This window comes from Ascaphus truei, chromosome 4 (assembly GCF_040206685.1).
Source record: "Ascaphus truei isolate aAscTru1 chromosome 4, aAscTru1.hap1, whole genome shotgun sequence".
Lineage (NCBI taxonomy): Eukaryota > Metazoa > Chordata > Amphibia > Anura > Ascaphidae > Ascaphus > Ascaphus truei.
This window is the reverse complement of record NC_134486.1, coordinates 289,833,991-289,854,331: the sequence shown is the minus strand read 5'-3', so window position 1 is coordinate 289,854,331 and position 20,341 is coordinate 289,833,991. Positions and strand designations below refer to the sequence as shown.

At 43.5% G+C, this 20,341-nt stretch overlaps 1 protein-coding gene across 1 annotated transcript in view; it reads right to left on the bottom strand.

Annotated features, from left to right (window-relative positions):
- The window catches only part of AMD1 (adenosylmethionine decarboxylase 1), a 29,303-nt gene extending 16,453 nt beyond the window's left edge, over positions 1–12,850 (bottom strand). The window contains exon 1 of the mRNA XM_075597625.1: positions 12,289–12,850. Within this exon, the coding sequence (XP_075453740.1) occupies positions 12,289–12,407 (119 nt within the window). The 5' untranslated portion in view covers positions 12,408–12,850. The remainder of the gene's footprint in view (positions 1–12,288) is intronic.
- Positions 12,851–20,341: the final 7,491 nt, after the last annotated feature.

Sequence of the window (20,341 nt, the reverse complement as noted above, 5' to 3'; positions counted from 1 at the left end):
TTCTTCTGCATACATTTTAAATTTGGTTACAGCTCTGGAATTTCTCTAGTGGGCATTTCATATTATTCCTGGCACAGGAAACATCGCTTTTTTTATACTTGGTGGTTCAACGACCAAAAAAATCAGTTAGCAAAATGAAATAATGAACTACTAAGCACAACAGCATTTTCAGTATCTCGTAGTGCCAAACCCAAATTACTGGATCAAATCAATTAGATCATTATTATGCACCATGTAACAAGGAGGCGCTGGTGTAACCAAAAGAACAAGCTTTGCTTTATCGCTAATACATGTTTTCCTTTATGTCAAGTGTAGCAGACTGACAGCAGCTGGTGTCATTGATGTTGGATGTGGGTTCCTCGTCTGACCAAGACATTTAAATGAATCATGTCCAAACAAATTAACTCGGAGAGAATTGGCTACAGCTGTATAGAAACTACAAAACATGCTTGAGTATAAGCATAGACTAGTAATAAGCTCCTAAAAGCTCACATACCACAGTAGTAGTGTGTAAAAACGGTTGGTTTATTCATTACATTTCCAGAAAGAGCACATTTCTATGATTCTGAATAACACAAGACTTACACGGAAAAAAACAGTAAGCATTACCGAAGATTCATTTCATCCATTTACATAGACGGAGTTGAGTACCATATTTTTGTAGGCCACAGTTACATAGTAGACTATGTTGAAGAAAGACATACATCAAGTTCAACCTATGCTAAATTTAGACGACAGATACTTTATCCTATATTCGTACTTACAGTATATTGATCCAGTGGAAGGCAAACAAAAAGCCCCAGTGAAATGATATTTCCTAAAGGGAAAAATAAATTCCTTCCTTACTCCAAGAATTGGTAATCAGATTACTGCCTGGATCAACATCCTTCCCATGTATACTTATTTGCTATACCCCTGTATACTGTACCTTTCCTTTCTAAAAAGATGTCCAAACTTTTTTTTGAACAAATCTATTGTATCTGCCATCAGTCTACATGGATAATGTATTTCACATTTTAACTGGCCATACTGTAAAGAACCCTTTCCTTTGTTGCTGGTGAAAACTCATTTCCGCCAACCTTAAGAGATGACCCTGTGTCCTTCGTACTGCCCTTGGGATGAATAGTTCTTTTGAAAGCTCCTTGTACTGTCGCCGGATATATTTATATATAGTTCTCCCCTCTTAGATGCCTTGTTTCTAATGTAAATAAACCACATTATCCATCCCCTTTATTAATTTGGTGGACCTTTTTTGCACTCGCTTTAGTTCCATAATGTATTTTCTAAGGAGTTATGCCTGAAATTGTACTACATATTCAAGGTGTGGTCTTACTAATGTTTTATAATTTAAGTACTAGTCCCCAAACAGGACATTACTGGCTGAAAAAGTTGAAGGCCTGAGGTGAAGCCGAGGGACTTTAACCTAGCCAAACTCTTCCTTCTCCTCGCTCTCCAGCGCAGAGCTCTCTGCAGGCAGGGAGGGGGCGGAGTTAGTGCCTTGCTGGTGCTTCCTATTCAACCACATCCCCTGTCTCATCTGCTCTCTCACTGCAGGGAAAGCCTATTGGTTGAAAATTAAAACTAGGCAAGGTGCTACATTTTCCATCCCATTCCCGATGTAATAATGCCCACAATTTTGCCCAATCAGAGAGCAGGGATTTCAATAATGCCCAGATTTTGTAGCAGTTTAGCCTATGAATATCTTTAATAACTTGGAAAGAGCTATGTCTAGCTGCAAACATCAGACCACAGAATATAGGACAGTAAAACAGGCTGGCAATCTAGCGCTGACATTGCTCTATGGCAGGGTTGTGCAAACTTTTGTTGCTGCAACCCTGCCTTGCCTTAGCGCGGCGTCATTCCACGTCACATGACGCTGCGTAACCATGGAGATGCATCCAGAAGCCGGCTGAATCTCGGTAAGTTCAGGTTGCAGAGGCCTCACGCGATCGCCCGGCATTTCATTTAAATGCCCTGGGGAAGAGCGCGGGGCCTCTGCAACCGCCGCGCTCCCCCCAGAAAAATCTCGCTCAAGTAAACATCTTTCTTTTGAGACACCGATATGTATCAGTAAGTATTTGTGTACACAGCGTAACATGAGGTTATTACATTACCAGAGTCTTATAATAATGTATCAACTCAAATAGTACGAGACTACAGATGTTAATAATCAATAGTTTAATGAAAAACAATAGTCCCGTAGTTCCTAGCAAGGATTTAGGGAGTCCCGCCCTGTTTCATTGATCAGTTTGATTACATACTCTAGGGCAGGGGTGCGCCATCTTTTACCCTGTACCTCCTTGCTGCTGTCCCCAACTGCTCGCACCCCTACCTTATCTTGCCTCCGGTATCAAATGACGCCGTGGGGTCATGCGACGTCACGTTGCCATGGTAACATGACGCGGTCGCTGGAAGCCAAGGTAAGGGAATTTACAGAGGCCTATAATTTAAATGCCTTCGGGAAAGCGTGCCGCCTCTATAACCGCCCCCTGGAAAATCGTGCGCCCCCAGTTTCCGTACCGCTGCTCTAGGGCAGCATCGCCTGATTTACTAGGCAGGGTTGTTTTGTGCTAATGGACTTGATTGGTCGTAGTGCTTTTTCTGCTCTTGTTCTCTTATTTCCCAATTATGTCAGTGGGCGATATACACTGTGAATGGAACTGATAAGCACATTGAGGGACAATCCCTCTAGGACCAAAGTGTACTAATGGCAGTGACATGTTTAAGGACTTACATCTTGGGTGATCGATGCATTTATTACCAAAATCCAACAACCTTAAAGCCGCTAAAAAGGTTGTTTTTTTGATTACAGGATTGAAGCAGGGGGACTCCAGCTCTGATTTCAGCTCAGTGGATCCCCTTCTTCCAGAGATACTTCCCTCCCTACCAGGGCCGGTATCGCTGCAGACAGGGAACTGTGTACCTAACATAATAGCAGCATATAAATGTCCCACGGGCCAATAGGTAGCAGTGACGTCATCTGGTGTGGCTTCTTATTGGCCTGCGTGACATGGGGGCTTTAAAGAGCACAGCGATACCTACATACCCTACAGAGGTAAGTATCTCTGGTCGCAGGGGGTCCTCAGAGCTGAAATTAACACAGATCAGCTCCAGAGAGCCCCTGCTTCAATCATGTATGTAATAAGAAAAATATAAAAATAAATGAAACCTGTATGGCTGCTTAAAGTATGTTTACTTCCTTTTTTAGGTTTGACTTCCTCTGTCTACTCCTTTTTGTCTGATGCCACTATATTCAAGTGTTTTGCACAGGCCCACAGGTTGAGGACAGCGGGCAAAGGGTAAAGAAATCACCTGATTGACAAACACTTCCCTATTTAGAGGCCCCCAAGGTATGCAACTTGTAATTTCCAGATAACCTAGAAAGGCCAAATATTTGTGTTTAGCATGGTTAAGGAAGCCAGTTCAATGAACAATTGTTCAATTGTTTACAAAAGGTTTTTAGCTGGCTACATGGGATTGTACATTTAAAGAAATCCTAGCTTGAGAAAAACTATGTTATTGCCATCAAGTGCAAACATCCCGCATTAGAGCGTTTTACATTCAACAAAAAAGTAATGATCGGTATGTATTAAATGTACAACAGCATATGTTCAGCATCACACCACTCAAAACTATTATGCATCAAAACAAAGTAAATGTACAAAAAAAGATTAGTGCCTTCAATAGTCATCAAAAATGTCCTAGATCCTCAGCAGATATCTACTTCTTAAAAAATGTATTTACTTTAGTTGAACACAATCTTGGTTATGAGGCTACATCTAAGGGGCAGCAAGAAGTCTACATGGGCTACATTTTCCTTATCTTCATCTAATTTATGTTTTATTTAATCTTGCGCATACATATTTTAGTGGTTAAAATGCTCTGCTTTCTTTTCACCATAACATAATCACTAGAACATTATTTGTGTAGTTGAAGATTTCTAATGCGAACATTTAAGATGTAATGCCTCAGCTGACAATATTATGTAAACTTTCAATCATTGCCTAAGCATTTATAATTAAAATGTGTTTAAGATGTCTTTGAAAACCATGTTTTCTCTTAGCAGAGACAATAAAATTGCTTCCAGGACCCATAAGCCTCCCGGAACTTATCCAAAGAGGACATCACAATTTGTATAAAAAACCTTCCCTGTTAGAGGGTCAAAAAGGAGAATGAAAGGTAACTTTACATGAAGCAGATAGCATGTCTGGCTCAATTATATATTAATGGAAATAGTCAACCCCCTCAAGTTTTAGCTTATGTATACAAATAAAGTGAAAGTATTTTAAACGGTTAATGGATTCGTTGCATTTATAAGACACTGCTCACCAATGTTTAGAACACCTTAAAAATATCACTATTAGTAAAATTCCATTGTGTTTTTTTGAACAGCAGTTTACATGGTTCTCTGCTAGTTTAGATGTAATTCAAAGACTATTAGAATTTTAGACCCATAGTTACAACACGTTTGTCATTTTATTAACATGCCAGCACCTCACATTTTTGCGGCTTAGTTTTGTTAGGTTTATGTATTATAAGAGTACTCAAGTAGCTATTCTGTCAATTAAATACTGCCTTTCTGATTCAAAATGTGCTGCCTTCACAAGACCAGGCATTCAAACCTCACATCTGTAGACCTTACCGAAAACATCCCTTTATCTTTTCAACGTAACATTCAAAGATCAGAACCAATCATTAATCCTTCAATTCTCCAGAAGGCCCTCAGTGCGAAACCCCTTAAGTGAATACTACAAGGCACCCTGGCTTTGTGATGAAGGTAGTCAGCTTCCTACAAATTTAATTACCTTCAGTTTAAAAAGTCAAGCAATTAAACTTTTCATGTTAAAAAAAAAAAAAAAAACCAGGGATCCTCACGTGGCTCGCATACTCCATAGTTCAGGTAGTGAGCCGTGAACCCACTCATGCAAAGGTAGGGGCACGAAACGCTGATTCCGTATTTTTTTTTATGTCCCGAGACAAAGGTTGCCAGACATTTGAAAGAATTTTTAGGAGCAAAACTTTTGTTGAGTGGTGGGGGTCTTGGGGTGGTCAAGCAACCACCAAGCTGCTTTGTATGTCAGATTGTTTGTGTATCAGTGTGCATCTGTGACACCGGCGCGCGCACACACTGACGCACAGACGCAGCACACAAACTCATTGAGAGCAGGGGCAGGCAGTGTCCTTGCTCACCCACCAAAGTCTTCAAGCATAGCTGCCTCCTGCTCACTGATTCTCCCCCCATACCTTTTGCTGCATGGCGGTGACTTGACCTGTCAGTCACCACCGCCGGTTACAGAAAACCTGAACCTGCTCTGATGTCACTAATGAAGCAGAATCAGGTGCGCTGTTGCAGATTGTAGTGGTGACTGACAGGTCAGTCAGCGCTGCAACTCGGGGCACCAGAGTCCCGTCATCAGATAAGTGTGCACCCAGCTATGCTTTTACAAGAAATCATTCAGCGTGTAGTGTATATAGAACCATATGAGGAAGCAACCAATGCAAGAGATCACGTCTTCACGATAGTGTGCATTACAGGGTTTCTATTTAGTCTTGTGTCTTAATGCACTTGAGCATAAGGAGATCCATCGATGATCTACCTGTCCTGGTATTGTTGCTCAGCCTGTATTTAAGCATGATTTCACAACTTTTGAATTTGTATTTATTTATAAAAATGTTTTACCAGGAAGTAATACATTGAGAGTTACCTCTCATTTTCAAGTATAGCCTGGGCATAGAGTTAAGATGACAAATAATACATGGTTACAAATATATACTGTAGTTACATAAGTGAACAAGGTATACATTATATACAAACATAGCATGCACTTTTAGAGAATATATGTTATAGGCGTATGTAACAGTTCCAGACCAGATTAAAATGCGAGACACCTTTAGTTTTTAAAGAACTTAGACTGGTGGTGGATGTGAGAGTCTCCGGTAGATTGTTCCAGTTTTGGTGTGCACAGTAAGAGAAGGAAGAGCGGCCGGATACTTTGCTGAATCTTGGGCCCATAAACAGTCTTTTGGAGTCAGATCTCAGATAAGTGCTGCATGTGGTTGGGGTGAAGAGCTAGTTCAGTTAGGCGAGTAGCTTGCCCAGAAAGTATTTGAAGGCAAGACAGGAGAGATTAACTTTGCGCCTGGACTCAAGTGATGACCAATCTAGTTCTTTGAGCATTTCATAGTGATGTGTGTTGTAGTTGCATTGGAGAACAAAACGGCATATTGAATTGTAGTGGGTATCAAGTTTGCTAAGGTGGGTTTGGGGGTCCGAGCAGTATACTATGTCCCCATAGTCGATAATTGGCATTAATATCTGCTGTGCGATACGCTTTCTGAACAGCAGACTTAGAGAGGATTTGTTCCTATAAAGTACACCTAGTTAGGCATAAGTTTTGGATGTCAGGGTATCAATGTGCATCCCAAATGTTAAATGGGAGTCAAACCATTTGCCCAAGTATTTAAAACTGGTAACAGGAGTTAGGGTGGTATTAGCATTGCTTCTGATCTGAAGGTCAATCATTGGAAGCTTTAAAAATGTAGCCTTGGTCCCAAATATCATTGTTACAGTCTTGTTAGAGTTTAAAAACAAGTTTGTTATGGAAAATCCAATTCTCAAGTCTCAAAAAGTCAGATTTAAGTATGTGTTCAAGGTCGGAGAGGCTAGGGCTGTGTGTATGAAAGATTGTGTCATCTGCATACATGTGTATTGAAGCTCGCTTAAGCTGAAGAAAGATCATTGATGAACACCGAGAAGAGTAGGGGCCCAAGAACAGAGTCTTGTGGGACACCACAGGTGATATCCAAGGAGTTGGAGTTAGAGCCTGAGATAGACACGTTGCGATCTACCCGATAGGTAGGAATGAAACCCGTTTAAAGCATGCTTCCCTATTCCAGAGCACTGAAGTTTGTTAAGCAAGGTAACATGATCAACAGTATCAAAAGCCTTTGCAAAATCTAGGAATATTGCACCAGGGAGTTGTCCCAGTTCCATTCCACACCAGATCTCATTGCCAACTTTTAGCAGGGTAGTTACCATGGAGTGTTTGGGGCGAAAGCCTGATTGGAATTGGCTAGGGAAATTTGTCTTGGTATAGTAATCGCTTAATTGGGAATGAACACATTTTTCCATGACTTTTGATAGTGTTGGGAGAAGGGAGATTGGCCTGTAGTTTGAGACTGTTTTTGCCCCCACTTTTGAAGATTGGGACAACTCTGGCAGTTTTCCAGGTTTTAGGGATATGGCCTGCAGACAGGATAGCGTTGACAATTTCAAAACACTCACTCATTTGCAGGCAGCCCGCATAAACGCATTCTTGAAGAAGGTAGACCACTAACCATGAGTCACTACAAAAGATTCTACGTCTCAAATTACCTCCTACCAATTCAATGCTCATTAGCGGATCAGTACAAAGGAATCAACTGAACAAAATGACAATTGGAAGCCTCATTGGACCTACACATTTTAGGCATTTTGCACAGCCCAAGATCTCAGATACTTGAGCTCAATGCATATCAGAGAAAGTGTACGAAAAATGGTTGGACGTTTAAAGAACTAACAGAGCCCAAAAGCAAAAAATACAGTATCAAACAACTGTACGGTCCTATTACAAGTAATATTTAGGATCACTACGTATCTATTAGCCCAATGCCTTGGTCCCAAACTTAGTTTGATCAATGTTATTACTAGAATTTCATGACCTACAGCTGCCTGCAGGGCAGAACATTTCCACTCAAGCCTATAGCGGTTTAAGAAAAAATATATTGTGGAACAATAAATTGCTAAATCGCAATTGCTGAATATGCTTATCATTTTTCCCTTGTGAAAAAACATATTTCATGGTAAATCAGGGAGGAACGTGGAGGTGCACACCACTAGTACAGGGAGAAGAGAAACCCACCAGAGCGGTGCACGAGAGGCCCTGAGATCTAGAGAAAAGGATCCCTGGCAATGTGTTCTTGGTAACAAGCAGTCACTGGGAGAGCAATTATTTATTTTTATTTTAGAGTCTTCATTAAAAGGTATTACAGAATGAGTGTATTTGTGTGCTCTTCTATTATCTTGTGATCAGGGTGAAACCAGCTGGCTTCTTATTGTTCCACCTCTCACCCTGGTTGGCACATGCTTATTCCTTTGCTGTGAAGGCAAACCCTTATGCCAGTCCTGTAAAGTTCTGCATACAGGCATACCCCGCTTTAAGGACACTCACTTTAAGTACACTCGCGAGTAAGTACATATCGCCCAATAGTCAAACGGCAGCTCACGCATGCACCTGTCAGTACGTCCTGAACAGCAATACCGGCTCCCTACCTGCACCAAAGCTGTGTACAAGCGGGGAGACTAGAGAGCCTGTTACACATGCGTTATTTACATCAGTTATGCACGTATATGATGTTTGCAGTACAGTACAAGCATCGATAAGTGGAAAAAAAGTAGTGCTTCACTTTAAGTACATTTTCGCTTTACATACATGCTCTGGTCCCATTGCGTACGTTAATGCGGGGTATGCCTGTATGCAGTTTGCACATTACTGAATACAAATTAAAACAGCTGTGCTGGGTAGTTCAGTGACAATGCAGAGCTGGCTCCTCTGGCACTGGGAAGGGTTAAAGAAGGATCTGCAAAGATTTGGCAGGGGGCACATTCTTCAGATTAGCAGTGCTCCAAACCTTGCTCATTGGCTGCCTGAGGCTCTGACATTCTAGAGGGGGCAGAGCTTGGCACTGACCCTAAGGAGTAAGTGTGATCGCAGCAGGAGGCACACAGTGGAACGAATGCTAGATTGGCAGCCTCTTCAACAAACTCCCACATTACTATGCATTCCACAGAGGAGATATCCACAAAAACAGCTTGCAATACATAACACCTCCACAAAAAAACACTAGATATGTATCACTAGCATCAGCACTTTGTGTAATGCATCTCCTTTAACAAATGTATATCTAAGTTATACAGCAAATGCATTTACAGTTATATTTAACTTTTTAATCTACAGCCTACGTCAGGGGAGACCAATTCCAGTCCTCAATGGCCACCAACAAATCAGGTTAAGGATATCCCTGCTTCAGCACAGGTGGCAGTCAACGACAGCCACTGATTTCACCCCGTGCTGAAGCAGGGATATCCTTAAAACTTGACCTGTTGGTGGCACTTGTGGACTAGAGTTGGCCACCCCATGCCTACATGATATAACCAAGCTCAAGGCAGGATTTATTCTCTGCCACATGTTGCTCTTCTGGGTGACTATGGTTCACATACTTTGTGATCTGCCGGTCCACACACCAAGATGATAGAAAGTCATAATTAGCACTTAATATATGAAACACACCAAATCTGCATATAGCTTTTGTTCGTAGCAACATGTACTTCTGGAAGATTACAGCTAGTCACAACCAATGTCTGCTTGTTCATGCAAGTTTTCCCATTAAAGCATATCCCCTGAGTTTGCAGGGTAAGAATACAGTTGTATTACTATTACTGGTGTGTAGTCTGTCCTACAATGTAACATTAAGTTGTAAATGATGTAGTAAGCAACATATGGTTATGTCGTGACAGAGTGCGTGACGTTGTCACGTGAGCCTGTTGCTTGCATGAAACATGCATGGAGGCGATGGGGGGGGGGGGGGGGGAGTGTGGCGGACGTGTCACCAGGCTGGTTTGCCCTCAGTGGAAGAACCGCGCTCATGTGACTCGGCCGCCGCGTGGAAAAAAAACGAATTTGTAGTCTCGAATATCGCCTGAGCGGTCGCTCTGCAGCGCTTGCGCACACCATGAGCGGCCTCATTGAGGAACACACATTTGTACTCGCGGAACACAATGTCGCGCGAACGCGGCCTTACAAAAGATCCAAGTACACAGGCAGACAAGACTGCTACACTTCTTCCATCAGCTTGTATATAGGTCAACATTTTCCTTTTCACAATAATACAGTTTCAGTTTATGCAGATTACACCAATTAGGTTACATTTTCAGACTGTAGGTGACATTTTGTTGCTGTAACAGGCAGAAGAAAACTTTTTTTTCCTCCCAAAATCAATGGATGAGCTGTGCCCGAAATACTGCAGCGAGGCAGTATATCTCCTCATGACTACCGCCAGGAGCACTGCGACACAAAAATAAATACCTCATAGTACCACTTTTCCTCTCACACACACATCAGTAAGACAGACTCCATTAGCTCTCATGCGGAGATAAGCCTGTTGAGGATTTTCAGTGTCAATTTCTAGGTTTGTGATAGAAAATCTAAACCGCCTCCAGTAAAACAAAACTGTGACGAGACTTTTCGGTTCTTCAATTTCTTGTTTTATGTAGGCTGGGAATTCCACACAAGAAATCTCAATACTTAAGACCACAAACGGATGATAAATGGTCATATGCCTTCTTCGTGTGTAGAAAAATTATTTGTACTTTTTGGCTACATTTTTGCATTTTCACAAAGGGTTAAATTGCTCGACATTTCACCAATTTAGCAAAAATTGAAATACACAAGAGGCCATGTACCCTTAATTTAGTGTCACTTGATACGCACAATGTTTGGCAAGATTTTTTTTGGGTGAAAATGGGTAGATTTTGCCTGTTTCGTGTACTTCACCGAACATGTTGCACCTCTAAAACCGATACTACAGATCTCTCCTAAATGACAGATCCACATGAAGCACCGTCATCCCCATAAATGATCTAGCAACCCTCTCCCCATATATGGGCAATCTAAATGAGGGAAGTCGTTTAGAAACGTGTGCAAACCAATGACCCTGAAAAGCTCACTGCAGTAAGCACAGGAGCTGCGGGCTTGGGCCCCACCCTCCCTCAGACCTGTAGGACACATCAGGATTTGCACCTGAGCAGCATGCGGATACATTTTCCCTTTGTCACTGATCTTTTTACTGCAATGAATTAACCACAGTGCAACAGCTTGGGTGGCTGCCAGACAGCTAGGATGAGCTTGACTTAAAAAAAAAAAGTCTAAAATTATAGTCAATTTACCAGTCTGATCACCATCACCAAAATCAGGCGTAATACAACATCGAGTGCTATAAATTGGGTTTCTGTTCTATGTGTTTAACGTAATACAACACCAATCTCAAACTAATGCTCATGAAATAATGATCTGCTCATAATGAAAGATGGGGAGCAGGTCAGGTCCGACACTGAAGGGAGACAGGTAAATAAATCTATTGAATGCCAAAGGATCCTCAGACTACCCACAGAAGGTAGCTAGGTGTGCACATTAACATACATGCACTCCTGTGCTCCTAGCTATGAATGAAAGATTGCGTACACTATCAGGACAGCCATTCATCATGCTGCGTAGCAGAAATGCGATCATACAGCGTGGGAAATAAACCTCCCCAATGCGGTCACTAGCCCTCCTCTCATAGCCTCTCAGTAACACGTGGAAGGGGAGGGGGGGTAATAGCCACCCGACAATTAGTAACAAGCAGGCACCCCAATAACAAGCTTTCCTTCCCCCCATCCCCAGGAAATGGCAAGATTGCCAGGCAGAAACAAAATGGAAGATCCCACAGTCTCCCTGCCAGGGGTGTCAGGATCTGGCAGCTGCCTGCCCCTCCCCCCTCCTATTACACAGCACATTACATACAGCCCGCGGAGCACATGGGCAGCGGCGAGATCGCGGCACATTAGCACCCTGCCCAGGCTCGGGTTTCGCTGTATGAGATATATACGTGGCCTGTATCTGGTGGGGAGGGGGGTACCCCTGATCCCCTTCACTAGGGCCTACACACTGCTGATCGTGTCACACAGCCCTGCGGATTATATAGCCACGCATCGCTGTATATGGCAGGCACAAGTGAAATCTTTACATTCCCACCCCCTTTACCCCCCAAAAGACAGAGGCACAGATTAACACAAGAGGTGTGCGATACTTTATATATTACGAGAGGGGTCACCTTGAACCTACATAATCCAGGGGATAAGAGCCCCCCCCCCCCCCTTCAGTACAAGGTGGGGATACGGACACAAGCATGTTAACCCGTTACTTTTCAGCGAGTGTCCTGTCTGAATGTCTAATTGAGGCATATTAAACACCTATCAATAGCCCCAATTGGCAGGGGTAAAAATAACCCTACTAAACCTGCCCCAATCGCTTATTACACCCACTGTACCCTCTCTGCCTATCTTCCCAGGTTATTACCCACCCCTTAGCATTCCCCTCTCCGGGGCAACCCCCTCATTATACTGCACCCCCCTCCTTCCCCGATCACCCATTCCTGCCCAGCATTGCCACCCCCACCCCCCCCCCCCCCCGGAGCTGCCCTTCCCCGCACCTTGGGATGTCCCGGAGGTCCCCGGATCCTTTGCTCACATCCTGCTGGCTGAACCAGACCTCCAGCAGTTTTTCGGTGCCCTCGAAGAAGTGTGCGGCGCTCTCCTCCTCCTCCATCATGTCCTCCTGTCCGCCTCCCTGCAGCCGGAGACCCACCGACAAACGCAGAAAAATAACAACGAGAAACCAAGAAAAAAAAAATAGATATCTATGTATACTTATAACCTCCTCTCGCGCCTGTCTCTTTTTTTTTGTCGTTTTCTGATCCTTTTTCGTTTAAAACAAACAAACAAAGCAGCTTCTAATTATATTAATAATTCTGGATATTTTTTCCTTAAATAATGTGCGTCGCTTTGGAAATATTTTATTTCTTTTTTGTTGTTTGGGAAGGTGACGTTGGGCTTAGCGGTTATTGGGTGTTCCTGTGTATGATGGGTAGTGCGTTTCTCCGGTACAGTCTTTGCTTTTTTCCCCCGTTTTTGTATTCTTTGCAGAGAAAGCGGTAGAGCGAGCGCTAGCTAATATCGTCGGCCATACTGTGTAAAGCGCGGGGGGGAGGGCGACGCTACCCTTTTATACCCCCCGCGTCACTCGCGATGACGTACAGGCACACCGGATTGGCTGCACGCGTCCCGGACCTGTCCCCTCCCCTCTATACGCAGCACATGCTGCGGGGTGGGAGCCGATTGGTCGATTTCCCTATCCGTCATTTCGTTTAGTCCGCCCCCCTCCTCGCTTACCGCCCCCCCCCCACACTCATTGGTATTCCTAGTCAGTTTCTGCGGGTCGCCTGTCAGCCGGGAGGGAGGTGGGAGGAGCGCGAGAGATAAAGAGGAGGGCGGCCGCCTGGTTAAATGGTCTTTGGGGCGGTGAATTCTGTGGCTGCGCGTGCTGTTGCTATCCCCTATGGGTCGGCGGCAGAGTGTTTGGCACACCGGTGGTCCCCGTGCTGAGTGGAACGGGGGGCGTGGCTTATTATGTGTACTCAATGACGCGGGAGGTTTTGAGGGTGGAGGAAGATGTAATATGTCAATAATTATTCATTTTTCATAGCCGTCATATGCTCTGACAGGTGATTTATGTCATTGGAACAGCTTCATTTTGGTATCTAAATGATTGCACACCAGTGGCTCTCAAATCCCTCCGGAGACAACTGACTACACTGGATTTGGGGAGCAACCAGGGCATTTAAACCTTAGGCTGCGGACCCGCTGGCGCTGACGTCACCAGCTCTCCAAGCATGAGCGCCGGGTGTCCTGTCTATTTTGCAAGCATGGGAGCATTTGGGGGCATGTTGAGTGCGCTTCAAACTCTCTCTTTTTTTATTGTCTCCCCAAGCACCAAGCTTGGAAGAGCGTGCGTGCGCGGGGACAGGACAATTTAAATTGCAGGAACTAAACTCGGCAAGCGCTGCGTGCTCAGCGCTAACATGGATGCAGCCTTATTTTACTGCATCCTCTCCCAACACTGACTGCAAACAACTGCCCCCCCCTCAACCCTCTGCAAACCCTGAATATGCCCTAGCATTGCAATGCAACAAAACATTTTGACAAGGAAGAGGCACACCTCTGCTGTTTAGTCTGCACACACTCACTTGGCTCACAACAGATTCATGCAACATTACCTCTGTGATAATAAACTTGCTATGTATCTCAACTTTGTTCTTTCTTGTGGCCTCATGGAAATGTTACTCTCTCTATCCACTACAAACTCCTCCCTCCTGGCCCACACCCAACATCACCAGACACCCTGGATTACTCAAAAGCCTTGCACTATCTACTGAATGTTGGTGGAGAACTCTGAAAACCAGCACACCAACCATCTCTCACTCTAATGGCAAACATTACACATTTACAACTTGTAAACAACTATTACATTTCTACTCGTACTATTACTCTCTTTAGTAGGTGATATTGAACTTAACCCAGGCTGTCCCTTTTCAACTATGTCCCATACCCCTGAGAATACCCCCTTCAAATTCCAAAAAGGTCTATCTGTCGCCCATATAAATATCTGGAGCCTGCTGCCCAAACTGGATTAACTAAGGGCATGGTGCCTTATTCATAAACCCAAAGCCATCGTTCTCACTGAAACAAGGCTAACCCTTAAAACCCTCGATGCAAATATCGCTATTCAGGGATACTCCATTTCTAGGAAAGATAGGTCAAAGAGAGGAGGAGGGGTGTTATTTTATATTGCAGACACCTTACAAAGGTGATAAAGGACCTGATAAAGGACCTGTTGGTCTGAAACGCGTAGGAGGACTCTATCTGTGTCCCCCAAGGGGGTGAATTTGTCTCTCACCATGCTGCAATAAAGAAAAAAAAAAAAAAAAAAATTTTTACTCCACACCTGGCTCCCTGGCTGTGCGCCATTCGTTTTTTTCTACCTTACAATTTACACTGCTAAATTGCCCCCCAAGCCCACCCTTTTTTGAAGTCCTAGTTGGCAAAATCTGCCTCCCCTTTTCTAAGCCCGTCTTGGTTGCTGGCATTTACCGCCCTCCTAAAGCCCCTCTACAGTCCCTGACTGATATCACCCAGTTTCTTGGCTCCATTTTCTCTCTGAATGAGAAGAGTGAACTGCTAGTTCTTGGGGATTTCAACTACAATTGGCTCGACCCTAAAAACCACAAAATCCAGATACAACTAATTTCCCTTAACATAACACAACACATTTTCCAATCCACATGGACAAACCTGAAATTTCACAACCATTCATTGCTAGACTGGATTCTCTGCTCAAATCCCATCAGAATCCAATCCTCTGACATCCTTCCTGACATTTTCAGTGACCATGCAATAGTGTACTGTGTAAGGAAAATTAAACCACCCCAATCAAGCCCTAAAGTTCTCCTCACTAGAACATTTAGAAACTTTAACCCACAACTGTTTCTGGCTGACCTTACTGTCACGGTGGACCAGTACTTATCAACACTTTTATATTTTTGGGATTCTCGATTGAGCCATAACAAGGCGGGCAAAATAATTTGTCATTTATTTCCTTTATAGACAAACACACGACAACCTCAGAATACACTTAATAATCACTTACTGGGATGGGGAAACAAAATAAATTGTCCATTGAACGAAAAGTGAAGAAATAAAGTCTCTGGTTTAAAATCCTTTTGGTTAGGGCGCAACTTGCCTGCTCGATATTTCCGTCAAATGTGAAAAGTGCATTGGGGTTCGTTCCGAGATCCCCAGCGCTAACGAATTCCTGAAGTAGAGGTAAATTCTTGGTTACGATGTTCTAACCCCTTGCGCTCTTGAACCGCTGACGGTGTACTTGGACAAGATCTTGAACCTCACTTGGATGTCATGAATCACACCGGGGATAGCCCGGCAGACATGTTTATAGGGTTTACAGTCCTATATCTAACATGCATGCCCATTCCCCTCCGTGGGAACATTTAACCCACCAATCCCCGATTTGCCCGGAGTTTGAAGAACGGGCAAAAAGAGTTTCCGGTTTGCAAAGCGCATGTGTCACCCTGACACCTAGGCGGTTTACCATACCGGGGGTCCCCCTCACTTGGCGACACTCAGCCTGGGGTTTGGTCACAAAGTGTGAATTGCCCATGCTGAGTACCGGGATCTGGCACTCTGCAACTTCCCGGCCATTTTCACACTTTATCTCTGAGGCTTTTCAACCCTGGACTTCACTAGACGCAGGGGCTCTTTGAAGTACAGAGAGGAAAATACCCTCAGCTCGTTCACCCTTAGCATATTTGCATGCTAAAGGATTTTTCACGGGCTTACAGAAAAAGTTTTTCCCTGACTGTACATTTAAAACTAACAGTGTATTACAGTTTATTAAATGTGGGTGCATGGTTTCTTTATTCTGAGCTGCACCCCAAAAATTAGAGTGCTAGCCCACTCCGTTTGCAAGTTGGCGTACTTAATTTAAAGGTCTTTATTGTGGTTTCCGTGGTTAACCTAGTTCCCACGTCAATAGACTTTCTCCCTTTCAAATTAAGATGCTAACAAGGCAAGAGATACATTTTGTCAGAGAACCACTTGAGTCTAAACCACAAGCCACTTGTTCAATTAACCTTGCGGTTGCGAGGTCTATTGCTTAGAAATGGATACCTATACTTCAAAGCGGCCCTCCCATACACAGCCACACGTCTTCAATCAGCGCTTGGTTTAGCGCTCACAACGCCATCTTGTGTCTGAAATGCTAACTGACACAGTTTGTATATATCCCTATTACTCCAGCCAGGGAATGAGCTGCAAAATGGGGACAAGAAGAATGGTGTAGGGGAAAACAGAGCAGTGTGTGCACATACAGTTAACCCCTCCACTCCCAATGCAATTTAGGGTTAATCAGCTGGGTATAAAGCCTTTATTAATAGCCTGATTAACTCTTTCATCGCCACACTTACCAACTGCCCTTGGTACAGAATCGACTTAATTCCCGACCCTGATTCCGCACTCGACTATTTCCAATGCGAGTTCTTAAAACTATGATACCCATGCTCCACTACGCAGAATAAGAGTTTTCCAATGCGAGTTCTTAAAACTGATACCCATGCTCCACTACGCAGAATACGAGTACAGGGGGGGGGGCACCTTCTGTGGGTTACAACTAACCTTATAGCACTACCATTTCAGGGATGTCTTGTGGAAAAGCTACAAAGTAACTAGCACTACCAAGGATCTTAATAACTACAGATGCCTGCGGAATAGGTGCACAAGGCAAACAAGACACGCAAAAACACAATATTACTCTGACAATCTTCACCAGAATACACCAAACCCATGTATTATGGAAGGTTATCAACAATATATTCCAGCCTCCTAGCCATCAACAACCATGTAATATCACTAAGGAGGATATTACCCTGACAAATCCCACTGACATTGCAAATGCATTCAATGATTACTTTGTGGGGTGTGCTACTAACTTATTAGCGAAATGCAACCCAAACCACAAACATGAACCTCATTCTGAGAGAACCCCTATAGCTCCACCCTATCCCAACACTGCTCACAATTTTCTATTTGTCCCAGTATCCGAAGATGAGATTACACAAGCGCTCCTCAAATTAAAACAAAGCAGCCAATGTGGACCTGATTTACTGCAATCTAAGTTCCTAAGACTTGGTGCCCAAGCCATTGCCAAACCAATTGCTTCCATAGTCAACTCTATTCTGTCTGCAGGCCATATACCTACGACCTTGAAAACTGGCAGAGTTGTCCCAGTCTTCAGAAGTGGGGACAAAAACACTGTCTCAAAGTACAGGCCAATCTCTCTTCTCCCAATACTATCCAAAGTCATTGACAAATGTGTTCACTCCCAATTAAGCAATTACAATACCAAGACAAATTTCCCTAGCCAATTCCAATCTGGCTTTCGCCCCAAACACTCCACGGTAACTACCCTGCTAAATGTTTGCAATGAAATCCAGTGTGGAATGTAACTGGGACAACTCACTGGTGCAATATTCCTAGATTTGGCAAAGGCTTTTGATACTGTTGATCATGGTATCTTGCTTAACAAACTTCAGTGCTCTGGAATAGGGAAACATGCTTTAAACTGGTTTCATTCCTACTTATCGGGTAGATCCCAACATGCGTCTATCTCAGGCTCTAACTCCAACTCCTTGGATATCGGGGCCCCTACTCTTCTCTGTGTTCATTAATGATCTTCCTACAGCTTGTGAGGGAGCTTTAATACACATGTATGCAGATGACAGAATCTTATACGTACACAGCCCTAGCCTGTCCGACCTTGAACAGATATTTCAATCTGACGTTTTAAGACTTCAAAATTGGATGTCCCAAAACAAACTGTTTTTAAACACTGACAAGACTGTAACAATGGTATTTGGGACCAACGCTACATTTTTAAAGCTTCCAATGACTGAGCTCCAGATCAGAATCAGCGCTAACAGCACCCTAACTCCTGTTACTAGTTTTAAATACTTGGGCATACAGTTTGACTCCCATTTAACATTTGGGATGCACATTGATACCCTGACATCCAAAGCCTATGCCAAACTAGGTGTACTTTACAGGAACAAATCCTCCCTAAGCCTGCTGGTCAGAAAGTATATCGCACAGCAGATGCTAATGCCAATTATCGACTATGGGGACATGGTATACGGCTTGGCACACGAAACCCACCTTTAGCAAACTTGACGCCCTCTACAATTTAATATGCCGGTTTGTTCTCCAATGCAACTACAACACACATCACTGCGAAATGCTCAAAGAACTAGATTGGTCATCACTTGAGTCTAGGCGCAGAGTTCATCTTTCCTTTCTGGCCTTCAAATACTTTCTGGGCAAGCTACCCGTCTATCTGAACAAGCTCCTCCCCAACATGCAGCACATCATCTGAGATCTGACTCCAAAAGACTGTTCATGGTCCCAAGGTTCAGCAAAGTATCTGGCTGCTCCTCTTACCATGCACCCCAAAACTGGAACAATCTACCGAAGATTCTCACAGCCACCACCAGTCTAAGTTCTTTCAAAACTAAAGCTGTCTCACATTTTAATCTGGTCTGTAACTGTTACATACGCCTATAATATATATTATCGTTAACTGTGCATGCAATGTCTTCTATATAATGTATACCCCTGTTTACTGATGTAACTATGTATTTGTAACCATGTATTATTTGTCATCTTAACTCTATGCCCAGGACATACTTCAAAACGAGAAGTAACTCTCAATGTATTACTTGCTTGTAAAACATTTTTATAAATAATACATTTGCCTGAAGGTGGATGCATCTGATTTATGATTAGGGTATTGATTGGTTACTATGATGAACAGGGTTGCCTCAGGGCTATGAGGAGGTTTGAGCATCCTGGTGAACATTTAAAACGTTATTTCGGGGAGATTTGGGTTGAAAGTACCAAAGAAGTCTAAAATGCTCGTTGATTTGTACTGGGATGAGGAAATGGGTTTATTGTTATTTAATGCTGACAACATTTTTGCCTATTTCCGGATCAAGCTGTTGTGCCTCTCTAAGGTTCTTTCGGTTTATCCAGTCCCATCATAGTTGGGTCCGCAGGATAGGTATACATGGTAGGTATAGCGGTGTGGTGCATTCACAGACTGTCTACTACTTGGTCAACGTTGGTTGAAGTCACACATCCGAGGGCCTCAGTCTTTCTACACATGGTCTTTACTCATGTGGCTGTTATCTATTCCCACTGGCCGTCGTGCTCCCTTGTATCTCGACGCATTCTGGACAAAGCATCAGCATCAATGTTCTGTTTGCCTGGTCTGTACTTTAGGCTAAAAGTTATACGTCCAGTTTAGCAGAGGAGAGAATATAGGTAAGTGGGGGTTATTATCTGTGGAACACAATGATGCCCCGTAGAGGTAATCATGCAGCTGGGTGACCAATGCCCATTTTAACGCCAGGAATTCAAGTTTGTGGACTGGATCATTCTTTTCCAATGTAACCCCTCTTTATTTCCCTAGGTTTCTTAGTATAGCGATACTAAGGAGTGAGCTGGATTCCTCCTTCCCTGTATGGGATAGAGAATAATGAGCCGGCAAGAACCAGTCTGAAGTCAGGTAACAGAGTGACACAAAAGTGGAAAAAGGAAAAGAGTGCGCATCTAAAATTAACTCACAACAAGTGAAAAAGGGCACTCAATCTAATTAAATGCCCCCATACATACAGGTGAATAAATGTGTGTATAACAAATGTATATACAACTTCAACCCATACAACATAAGGAGCGTCTGCAGCCATCACAGGGGGTGGCTCAGCACCCCTAAGCACTGGAAATAAAAAAAAAAACACAGCGCACAATGCTCATCGTGAAAAGTGAAACACAAATGTGTATTAATAACAGTTAAAGGGTCTGCGTACATCAGGTTAAAAACAGGCATGGCGAGGGTTACCGCACACTGGAACTGGAACCACAGAACGAGTTGTCAGTGTCTGGGTCACTCCTCGTCAGCGGCAAGATGATTCAGCTCTCCCGATGATAAATGGAGGAAAGTCTCTCACACCATGACACATCCAGTCCTCCGGGGAGATGGTGTTAGAACCGAACACTTCTGCGCAAGCCAATGGGTTGTGT